Source organism: Poeciliopsis prolifica, unplaced genomic scaffold (genome assembly GCF_027474105.1).
Source record: "Poeciliopsis prolifica strain line A6 unplaced genomic scaffold, Auburn_PproV2 SCAFFOLD004, whole genome shotgun sequence".
NCBI classification, from domain to species: domain Eukaryota; kingdom Metazoa; phylum Chordata; class Actinopteri; order Cyprinodontiformes; family Poeciliidae; genus Poeciliopsis; species Poeciliopsis prolifica.
In genome coordinates this window covers 6,502,648-6,514,996 of record NW_026562379.1, presented here as the reverse complement: position 1 = coordinate 6,514,996, position 12,349 = coordinate 6,502,648, and the positions used below count along the sequence as shown (strand labels likewise).

Here is a 12,349-nt window from a genome sequence, read left to right as displayed (position 1 = left end):
CTCACACAGGTACAACGCGGAGCTCGCAGACGACGTGCGCTGGGAATACGTCATCGCGCACATTTGCGGCGTGAGGGAGAGTCGTGGGATGGAGCTGAGGAACCTTTCACGACTTCAGCAGATGAGTGGGCAACTCCAGCTGACGGCGCGTCACGAGTTTTATTTCTGCGGGCCTCAGTGGCCGGGTCCTATTTTAACACAGCAGAGTGACGGCTTAGTCACAGATCGCAGTGTGTTCGTCTTCAGGCTCTCAGGACGCTTCCTGAGCACAGCTCTCAAATTGGAAATTCATCATTAGACTCCTCTTAACCCCGCATGTGTGTTTTTTTCGTCCGCTTGTCTCGTGTGTCTTTCATATGCTCTCTCTCTCAAAGACGCAGTTTTAATAGCTGGGCGTGCCCACGCTTCTCATGCAAATGTGGGGGGATAGCAACGACAAGACAAAATCAAGACAAACATTCAAAAACAAATGCCTAATTAGTAGCTAGGGGGGTTTCAAATGGAGCCAGCAGCACCACAGTGATGGGAGTCGATTCACTGGAGGGAGGAAGGGAGGGACATCAATGTCAGGTTTTAAAGATGTGTTAATGTGCACTTTGTGGTACCGGGGGAGGGAGGGAGAGGCTTTGGATTGGATTGGAGGCTGGCTTTGTGCGCGCGCTCACACCAGCGGCAGCGCACGAGCGCGCGCAGCGTCAGCTGTTCCGGAGCTTTATGTGTGTGTCTGCAAGTGTTAATTAACTACCAGACGAAGCGAGCACTATCAACTGGAGAAATGGACTAGAAGTTGTTAAAGTGCAAACACCTTGCCCAGTAATGCAGGAAAAAAAAAAAAAAAGATCTGACTGACGCTGTCGAGTTCTGCTCTCTCTGGTGGAATCGATGATCAAAGGATTATTATATGATGTCGGATCGCAGCCCGGGCTGAATCAAAAATTAACGCGCCAGATGTTACCAATGAAGGCCGGATTAGTCAGGAAGTGGAAGTCGTGTATGCAGGAAACAAGCTGACCCCGAGCACTTTTTTTTAAGCCTTGCTGCAGACATTTTTTTTAAAATCCCAAACTCTTGATATGTCTGCATTCGCTTAGGAACTCTTGCGCATGTGTCGGCAGCTTGTATTGTTCACTCGGTAGCAGACAGATTGAAAACGGGGCTGCGTCTGTACAACAGCAAAAGGCCACATCCGTGTAAACACTGCAAGATTCCAATACTAATTAACTCTCCCCTGGTTCCTGCCAAGTGTAATTTACTCGCCCTGCGTGTGTGTCTCCACAGAAAGATCTTGATTAAGACACACACCCTTTCAGGGGGCCACGCCAACGTCTTATCATGACCACAAGGAAGGAACTGACGCTGACACAAGGGATGGGTCAGCATGTGATGGGAGTCAGCCATGTTTCGGTTTGGGTAATTTCCCCTCTGAAGTCCTGAGTTTTGAGGTGGACACAGACTATTTCATTTCTTCAAACTTGACTTAAAGGAAAGAAAAGGATTTGATCTTGCATTCACAGATGGACTGTGAGTACAAGGTCTGATGGCAAATAAAAACCTGACTGAGGAGCGAAGCCGTGGTAAAACTCCCAAGATTAATGGAGAGGACAAAGATTTGGTGAGGGGCAGATTAAGAAAATAATATTATTACCAGACCAGTGTGTTTCGCTGATAGGTTTTCTAATATTTCAGGTTTTGCCAGTCTTAAGCCCAATTTTACCATAAGCAAAGAAGGTTCTGTGGGGTCATGAAATGAAAATGAACATTTTTGACCAACGTACAAACTGCCTACATTCAATCTAGAGTTACAATATCCCCATATTGACATAGGGTAGTGGCAGCATCATGCTGTGGAGATTTTTTTCACTGGAGACAAAGAAGCTGGTCACAGTTCATGATCACAGGGATACAACTGACCTAAAGCCAGGATATACAACATCAACAATAAATTGAATTAAGCTGACATTAAAACATCTCCTAAATTCATTTTCGTCCTTATTGTTGAGAATATTTTGAAAAAAAAAAATGGGTGAAGAAAATGATTGAAAATGTACAAAATAAGAGTCAGAAAAACACATGAAAGGAAGAAGTCTTGAACATGTGTTTAAAATATGGCTAGAGTTACTGGTGCACTCCTCTTTCCTTCTTCTGTGGTGGTCCTGTGGCTAGATAACCCCAGTCACACAGCCACGCACGATACAGATCAGACTGAGATAAGAGGCTAGGGTGCTTTCCAGAAGCACCCCCCCCTCCCCTCACAAACACACACACACACACACACACCCACGCGCACACACACCCTGACACAACCAAACAGCACATGTTGAATTCAGATTACCAAAATTGTAAGAGCATATTCATTGTTGCACTCCACTCTTTCATACTCAGCAGCTTAAAACGTAGAAAAGGAACAAACCAATTAAGATCTTCACCAATTAGCCTTGTATAGCATTTAGAAAACTGCGATCCAAATTTAGAAAGAAAACAGCATATGCAGTGAACAAAATATCTCGGAAGGAGCACTAAAAAAAGATGAGCTATAAAAAAACAACAAATGTGTGAGTCGCTGTGACTCAATTATCGGTTATTATGTTGAATATCTGGTGTCAGCATTAAGCTTATTATACCCAATTACCTTGTTTACTGCTGTGATCTGCAACAAGGAGAAGTCACTGTTAGTTAATTGACTGTAACTGCACAATAAAATTAAAAGGCTAATCTTCCAAGAGCACTTTACCGACTGAGCATCGGGTATTCAGATGACTCTAGATTCTCTTTATGTATAACAATAAACAGCTACAATGGCACAATAAAAGTATCCTGTTTGTTGGATGCTGACTGAAGCAGAAGGCCCCATAAAGTGGATCATAATCCACCAGATCAATCGCTTCCTCAGGCTCTTAATTTATTGCAGAATCTCGGGTTCAATGTCTGTTTGCCGTCGATTTGATTTGCTTTGGATTAATTCTTGTGGGATTCCTCACAGATATTTTAACACAGAAAGTGACATTTCTGACATGCCGTGGAAAAAAAAAACACTTGTTAATTGAAGGGGCAGTATTATGTGTTTTTATCCACATTTAATAATTTCATTACACAATCAAGTATGTTAACTGTAGTTATAGAAATACTGTATATATCAAATTTGACTTGAATTTGAGCTTCTGTCTCTAAGTCTTTCTGAAACTTCAGTAAGTCATCACATTGCCTTTAACAATAATTTCACTAGCATTACACTGAAAAGTAGCTTCTATAATGAGCTCTGCTGATGCGCAGTCCCATCAGATGTTTGCTAATTGCTGCTGGCTAGTCAAAGGGGCTGAATATGGGGGATGGGTGGAAGCTCGGAAGCTTTGAAACTGCAGCTCTGAGGAGGAGCTTCATCCTCCAAGGCAATGCTTGGTCCCCCCAAGCTGAATGGTTCAAGGAAGATTCAAGGATGCATGATTGAAACAAAGCAACACTCCAGGTATGTTTTTGATAAGAACAGGACATAAAACTAAAAACAGGTTGGTTTTCCCTTTAAGCAAGGTAAAAATACAAAGCTGTTTGCATAAGAATTGCATTGAAGATTGTGATTGTGGAGTCACCAATACCCCATAACAACCATTATATGCTATCCATATGCCAACTGGTTGTTTGGAAGTGATCCCAGAAACTAAAAAGCATTTTTTGTTCTTACATTGCAATTGGAAACATGTGGAGAACACTTAACTCTACTGGGACTTTAAGTGGAACCGTGTGCGTTGATCAGATGTGACCGAGATTGATTGTTCAGCAACATTCCAGGTGGGTTTGGTGCAAAACATGGCATAAATATGTGGATTTCTTCGCACCCTTTGTTAAGTGAGGTAAAAGGTCTGTGATGCTGTGGGCTTGTTGTGGTTCCAAATGTCCCTGGGAATCATGTTAAAGTGTGTGGCATAAAATGTTAGGACATATTTAATCAAAATGTACTGGTATCTACAATTAATTTTAACATTAGGCAACTTTTTTTTCAGCAGCATACAATTGGTAAGTAACTTCAGAAACGATTCTCTAAACACAAAAACAGCCAGTATCCAGACCCAGACCCAATTCCAAAACCCAAGCTTTGGAATTGAAAGATCAGAGTCTATAAGTGGGGGATTAGGAGTTTACATCACTGAAAGTAACTGTGCAGAGATGAATAGCCAAAGAACCCCTCTATTTGTGCTCCAGTCTAATGATTTTTTAATGGGAAAACACAATTAACAGAAGGTGGTTGTACAAATAATTATCAGTCACGGAAGCAATATTTATGCCAGTGTGAATTTTTCTTATGGTATTTTTTCCCCCAACTGAATAAATGTATTGATTCAATGTGAGATCATGCCACACCATTAAAGGAATGATAACTATGAAGCGCTTTTACCACGGGAAAAATAGCTGTGACCTGAAAAAGCATATTACAATTAACAGCATGTCACTATCTCCACTATTGCATTTTTTTTTAAAGAAAAAAAAAGTCTAAGGGTGTTGCGTGCCCACAGCAGCATCTTTATTTTTAATCTGTGTGTAAGCAGCGCTTTTGTGAAACAGCCTCCAGATGTTCAGAGCTGACATAATGACATATTGCACCCTCAGCTGGTTCACGTGACTGTCAAACTGAATTTACAAGGCGACGGATTCGCAGACCCTGCTGAACACCAAAGGAGAGCTCCAGCATATGTGCAGTGGTCTCCCACCGATCAGGGACAGGTGGGCTTTGTCCTGTCACTCATCACGTTCTGGTCAAGTCTTTGCTGCATAGATGTGATCCATCTTCAAGCTCCCAGGGGGTTAATGTTAAGAGTGTTGACAGAGGCAAACATGGAACTTGGTATTTATGAGCTGCAGAAGACTGTGTCATTTTTTTCCCCAGTAACTCCACCTTTCCGTGAGGATCGCCTCCATCTTTGTGTGACGTGGGCTTCTCTCCTTCTCAGAGGTGTCTGGAAGGACGGCTCCCACTCAGGTTCTCAATGTGGCTTCACTAATCTGCTGTAATTATGTCTCTCGGCCGGCTCACTCCTATTTGCACACATGTATTGACTGCCTCTCTCTCCTCTATTTCCCTCTGTCCTTTCTTCCGTGTTTTTTTTTTTTATTCTTCTCAGGAGACCAGAGTCGTAGGTGCCTCAGGGTTTTCAGGCTGTGCATCTGTGACATAAAGTTACCCATGCAATGGGACATAAACCGTGCCAACATAAAGCTCCAAGGACTACCTCCTAGTGATTCAGGGTGGGGAAAAAAATGCCTTCGTGACTTGCCTTAAAGTGAAAGGGTTTCCCATTGCAATAAACATACACATCCTGCTCGTCACGCAGCTGTGACGCATAGATTGCGTGTGTCATCAACCATTTTGCCTGAGGAGAGGTGTGCTGATAAAGTACTTTAACTGACAAAGTAAATGCACACCACCTGCCTGGTTAAATGTGAGGTAAGTTCAAGGGTATGTTTACAGAGAGGAAGGATTAAACCTTTAGCAATTTTAATCCAAGACAAACAGAGATTAAATAGTAAATCTAACTCCTAGTGGGTAGTTATATGATCTTTTAGTCAAGAGTACAGATACTGCTGTTATTTGAAATTAATCACAATAAACATAATCACCATAATAAACATTGGTCCAAACTCAATCAGTTGCAGAAGTTATCCAAAAGATCTCAGATTTTTTAGCTGCAACAACAGAAATAGAAGTATGGATAAACCAGGATACAGCTGATTATTTAACTGATATCAAATTTTATAAAATATTTCCTTGCTCTATTTAATTGAAAAAAAAGATTAATAAAAATGCTATCTAAAGTAAAAGTGTCTAACAATTTAGTATTTTACTTGCAAACAATTCTGTCCAGGCCTTAAGTTTTTGCAAAAATTAACACTATAACCTTTGTTCATGTGCAATAGTGCCATCAAGAGAGGCCCGGTATGTGGGTTCAGGGCTGTAGCCCAGAACTTTCAGCATTAAACTACTCTGCATTTCTTTATCCATAACAATACAATGTTTTGTCCAAGCATGACACTTTTGAATATGTGTCACTCAATTGCCTTGTCTTCCTCAAGCAACAAAAAACTCCTGAAATTATACAGTTGTAGCATGCCCCTCGTCAGCAGCCCCCTCCTCGTCATCCCATCTGAAATTCTCTGGATGTGACCCTGATGTGACATTGTGTGAACGACTCAGTTTTTCCACAGTCACCATGAGTCTCGTTATCAGTCTCCTAACCCTGACCTCTGTTGCATTTAATCCTCCTTCTCTCCCTCATATTCTGAATAAACACAGAGGACCATGATGCAGGGAGACATATAATCTTCACCAATATTGGTATTTAGTGTCTTTTACCAAAAAAAAAAAGATATAATGTAGATATCTTTTGTTTAGCTATACTACTCTCTACCTTGTGTGTTTTCATGCAAATTCTAAATATACTTTCCAAATTTTTCAAACTCAAAGAGAGATTCGACCTCACGGGTGATGCATCCTTTAGTTTGAGTTTTTAATTATTTTTGTTGTGTATTTTTTATTATGCAATAAAGCCTTATCTTATGAAGGTTACATTATTCCCAGTTCAGTGCAAGCTACCTATTATGCAGGAGGAAATCAAAGTCTATTCCAGGAAACAGTTACTCATAAAATGTTACCTTTTGAACCGTATTGTGTTATATAAGGTCTTGGAGAAAATAAAACGAGAAGTGAGCAGGACTCCATGCAGTAATTTTAGAAATCATGGCTGTGCCTGACACAAAGGATGTAAGAAGAAAATAAAAAACAATGTCACAAAAACAACAACAACAAAAATCCCAAGCTACTTTAATTACTTCTAACTTCTACCTGGTAATTATAGAGTGTTGTGGTAGGTATGTCGGGTTGAACTTTGTTTAACCTCATGACAATTTTATTTATTGAAAAGGTAGGTCGGTTTTACAAGATAAACCTGTTCCTTTCCCAAAAAAAAAACAAACAACCTCTCTGTGGAGCGTCTGGCCTCCATGTCAATGCGTGTGAACCCCGCTGAGCTCATTAAACTGTTAATATTGCTGTGTTCCTCCTCACAGCACCTAAAACCTCTCAAGATATTGCATGCTCACTGGCTTAAACACACAGTCCTCCTCTCACACATGCAGACACTCACACAAACGCACACACAAAGCCCTGCAAAGCTTCCCTGACCAAATGCATGCCTGACTGACTACTTACGCACATACTAGCAAACACACACAGAGGACTGCTGCACAGAGCTCTTATTTAAACTGATGTGAGTGCTGTCACGACATCCGACTAGTCCTATTTGTTCCACAGAAGCCTTGGCGTGAGAGAGCAGGGTCACCCCACTGGCTCTCATGCAAATCCATTCAGCACACACACAAGGAGTACACGCACGCTCAGATCCACACACATCCGCAGAGACACACAAGCACTTAATAGTCCTTCAGATAACTAAGAAGGCAGAAAAGAATATGTGTACTTCAATTGTCCAACTAACCAACCAGCCAAAAAAAAAAAAAAAAAGAAACGTCACCAATTTTGGGACAAAATAAATAAACCCAATGAGAGAATATATATATAAATATATAAAGTAGAGATCAAACAACACACAAATTCACAGTTACGCTTCTTGATATATATATATATGAACAATAAAATGTACACATCGTGGTACATTTCATTGCTACAGTAAATAAGACAATTAAAAATCATCCTCATCGTTTTTATGCTCCTGAAAACAATGCTGCTCACCGCTGGCCTCAGATGGTAGCAAAAGGTACTGCAGACAGATTAATTTTACAAATCATTCACTTTTATAAATTTTTGGCAGAGTACAATATCTCAGTAACTTGTACAACATTTTGTGATGTTCATAGCTCACTAATTTACATATACTTTTGATTATCAATGGGAAAACTGTTTATTTGGTTTAATTAATCAGCAAGGGAAAAAAAACACTGAAATAATATTCTCGTTCTCACTGAACCGATGACAAACGGGATAATTGATTTGGTGCATCTACAAAGAGATACCAAATTGAGTTTGAAGTGTTTTGGCAAGGAGACTTTCAGAAGTGAAAGACACAAGACATGTTCTCTGTTTGACTTCAGTCCTTGCAAAGGAGCTAGACTCTCACTTTAGAATGTGTAAGAGGGGTTGTTAAACAACAGTCAACCATTGAGAGGCTTTTTAGGGACATTTTTTAAATTACTTTAATTAGCTTCATTTTCCACCTGTAAACTGTGGGTGGAATTCAATGACTCTAATTTTCTTGTTGGAGGTTTGGGAGACTAATGACTGCAATGATTTAAAAGGTGTGGCTATGTTGGGCATTTTCCCGATTGAAATGCTGCTCATGTTTATTTTTGACAGACTTATGTCCTAACCAGGATCAGTCTAAAACCAAGTCCTTGTTTGAACTCGTGGTGTACACGGCATAAACCCGGCTAAGGGTAAGATCTAGAAATAAGCTCTAAAGTTTGATCATATCTAATCTCTAATGGGGCTTCAGTAAAGACAATCATACAGACTTAAAAAACACCAACATAAAGCATGATGGGGGAAAAGAAAGAGAAAAATGATGCTGTCAGTAATGGTGTTTCAAGTCCACTATTAACATAATATTTCAATCTCAATTTTAGAGGGTCTTTATAAATAATTGTTAGCACCCCGAGCCTTATTTGAACCTCACACTGTGGGGTTTAAAACAGACGCTGATCTCCTTTTAATTGGTCAGGTACTGTCTGAAATAGAGAGGCAATGTTCATTAAAATAATCGGTCAAAGAATACATCACTAAAAGGGTAAAAAAGAAAGATTCAAATCTACAGGAAAAAGCTCTGCTGCTGAGGAATTTAAAAAGCAAGATGCTGAAAGCCACAGAATAGTTTGAGATCAATTAAAAATGCAATAATGCTCTGAAAAATAAGTGTCCTCAGAATGCATATAATCAATGTTCAAGCCTAAAATAAAAATGAGGTCCAAGGTGTGTCCACTAGAGTGAGAAGGTCTTGACTCATACTGAATAAAGTTAAAAGAGTCCAAGACACCAATGACGTTCTTATGGTCGGCGTCATATTGTTGTGTCTTTTTCTGAATAGAGTCATTTTCTAGCCTCTTTGTATGTTTTTTTTTTTCTTCTTCCTGGATGCTTCAGTGTTTTGATGTCTTCTACCTGTTAGGACTGCGTCATTCATGGAGCTATTGCTGAATGTCTGTTATTTGTGGGAGTTTTTTCTCATAGAAAGTATTCCTTGTTCAATTCTTCCTTGATAAGTTGTGTCGTTTTCCATATCAAAGCTACTGACAGAGCTATTCCTGCTATTGTCTTTGCTCTCTGCTTGGCCACCGAAGGAGACAAAAAAAAAAGGTTTGGTTTGCAAATTTAATGCAGCTGATTATTGGCTTTTATGTAAAGATAGTCTTTTTCTGCAGTTGCCTTTGAATGAGTCACTGAATTTGATTGCATTGCATTATAATTAGATTTAGTTGGACCTATGTAAATTTGTCACTGGGATAGCTTGGAATGGATAAATACTCACTGACTATGATGACATTTGTTTTGAATTGGTGTCAAGTTATTTTGCAAATATGTAAGCTGATTTCTATTTTTCCCCAACTAGACCAACGTTTTCTGTGTATTGGCTTGTAGCAGGTCCACAGATTGAGCATTGTTTCATGACCTCTCAGAGTCATGAGTAGCAGCAGTTGTTTTCAGTAGTAACTCAAGAGGCGGTCACATTTGTGAGCTAGTCTTGTGAAAACAAGCAACACAATCATAAATGAAGACACTGACTGCTTGAGGAATCATGATTTGGGGAAATTTACTGCGCATGAAAGTGGTCCTCAGGGCCCAAATATGTCAAGCATAACAACATTATTCATTTCATGCCAAAAAAGGTTTGTGGGTCATATTTATCCCTACTTCCTTTAATCTGGGCATGCACATGTAAACACACACTATTGACTGTCACCCATCCCCCCTCATTCTCCTTTCCCCCCTCGCCAGCAGACACACGCACGCAAGCTCACACTCAGTGCTCTTCATTATGCACTTGCCCAAACAGCATAGCGTGCCGGAAACAGACTCAATTCGTGCCAAGCTCCTGGTCCCCGCAGGCTCAGAGCCCCTAAACTCTGGATGCACCTTCCTGAATTAGGTTAATTTGCTTTGGGCACAGACACTGCAAAATCAGTCTAGTGGTTTGACAAAAAAATCATGACCAGGAACTAATTACATTGTGTTTTTCACTACGACGTCATTCAGAAATGATCTTGACTGGAAGAGGAAGAGCTGTTGACTAATTTTAATAGATTTGGCAAAGAAAGAAAGCACTCTGATAGACTTTAACATCTATACAATTATAATAATAAAACAATATTTTTTATTTTATGATTTAACTTTTAGTTTATATGATATTTCAGGATCCCATTAATTTTAACATGCATGAGGAAAAATAGAACTGTGAATGACAAAAATGCCTGAGGGGGTTCTTTCTTAGATTTAAACACATAGGATGGGATCTCTATGGACTTTAATGGAGTAATTTTTTCCATCTTTTATCACCTTCTTGAATGAGTTTCCACTCCTGATGGAGGACAAACAAAGACAGAAGGAAGGTGGGCTTGATTTGAGTGGGTGCAATTTGCAAGATAGAGCCTGCGTCTGCACTATTTATTGATTGGTCCGTAAATAATTCAAAATGATGCATCCCAAATTAAGTCATACAAAGACACGTCTCAGAAAAAATATAATACATATGCACAAAAAGAGCAAAATTACAAAAAGCAAAAAACCGAAACGCTTATAGCTAAATTACACCATGCCACAAAATAATACAAAGATCTATTTCTTGATTTAAAAAAAAAAACTAATAAAACATAAAAGGGAAAAATTGTTTGTCAAAACACATTTGTTAGGCTCCCGGTTCCATGAATTAGTTTGCCCTGTAACAGCCCCTACAGGAATGTCTGGCTGCTCTTTCACATTACTTCTGAGGGAATGAGTTAAATGCACACCACACACAGAGCATGCAAGCCTTTTCAGGTCACATAGCGTGACCTCATGACATTGCCTGTTTCCTGGAAAGTTCAGGCAATCTGGAAACCTGTTTGCATGATATCATCTAGAGATAAATGAGGTTATTAACGTGCTATTTCGATAATTGCTTGATATCCTTCTTCATTTTATTTGCAAGCCACACTGCCGCTTGCCATACAAGGCTGTGTCCCTTCAGACTCTGTTGAGATTCATGTGAGGTCTGCAGCTGGTAAGCCATAGATTTAAAGTAATAAACCAACTGAGGCTTCCTCCTCCTGACAATGCCCCGGTTGTTTGAGGGTTAACTGTTTCTCAAGAGGTTAATGTGAGCTACCACAGCAGTGGCAGAACAGAATAGATTATCTAAAATGCATTCATAAAATTACAGTTTTATATAAATGCAAATTTGTACCTGTACTGTTCATGAAATAAAAGAACAACTTTTCTAGTAAAAAACTAATTAAACATTAATGTATTTAAGGGATTACAACAGCAGAAAATAAAAAATAAATTGATTAAATCATCTGGGGGACAATCATATAAAAATTATTCTAGTTCAAATGAAAGGCTTGAAGAATAGAAACAAATCACAGCAAATTTATTTTCACAAAAGTATAATGCCCAATCTTACTTTGAGTTACAGTGTCAATGCAACTATGCAGAAATAAAAGGGAAAAAAAAAAGAAAAAAAAACGGAATATCAAGGAACTCAGAGTTTCTTTTATTATGAAACCCGGTCAGGATCGTTTCTAACAGTGTTTCCCAGTTTTAAAAGTTTGTCACTTTAGTTTTAAAAGTAAAAGAGACTGAAAATAGACTAGCATTAAAAACAAAAAAATCTGCATTTCCGTGAACAGAACCGATACTGGTTGGTTTTATTTTGGTAACTTGAAGTGCTTACGTGTCTTGTCGTCACTCACGTCCTCGCTTGGTTGTGGCGCAAGGCTGCGTCGTAGCCATAGCAACGACGCAGCGAAGCCTCCCTGGCTAAGTTTCTTGAAATCTTCCTGCTGTCTTCTTTGCATCCCTTGCGCCAGGACTGACAGTAAGAATGGGTAGGTGGCAAATTAAAACGTGTTTTTAGACCGCGCACACCGATTCTTTAATTAAACATTTTAGCGTGAACTCATGACCTGTTGACCCAGTTCCCTCAGTTCCCTTTAGCTTTTCATACGCGTCTCACTCTATTAAAAGGGAGGCAAATGTTTGCAGATTCATACTACACTCATCAAAACGTTTAGCATTGTGGGAATTAGCCAATTAATGTCTTATCTAGCATTCTAATGATTAGTTTTGCTTCAGTCAGATTGATGTTGTTTTTCTGTG

At 39.4% G+C, this 12,349-nt stretch overlaps 1 protein-coding gene across 3 annotated transcripts in view; it reads left to right on the top strand.

Moving 5' to 3' along the window:
- Positions 1-11,991: 11,991 nt before the first annotated feature.
- The window catches only part of lekr1 (leucine, glutamate and lysine rich 1), a 74,103-nt gene continuing 73,745 nt past the window's right edge, over positions 11,992-12,349 (top strand). For all 3 annotated transcript variants that reach the window (XM_055027767.1, XM_055027766.1, XM_055027768.1), the window contains exon 1: positions 11,992-12,078. In XM_055027767.1, coding sequence (XP_054883742.1) covers positions 12,075-12,078 — 4 coding nt within the window. In that variant the 5' untranslated portion in view covers positions 11,992-12,074. The remainder of the gene's footprint in view (positions 12,079-12,349) is intronic.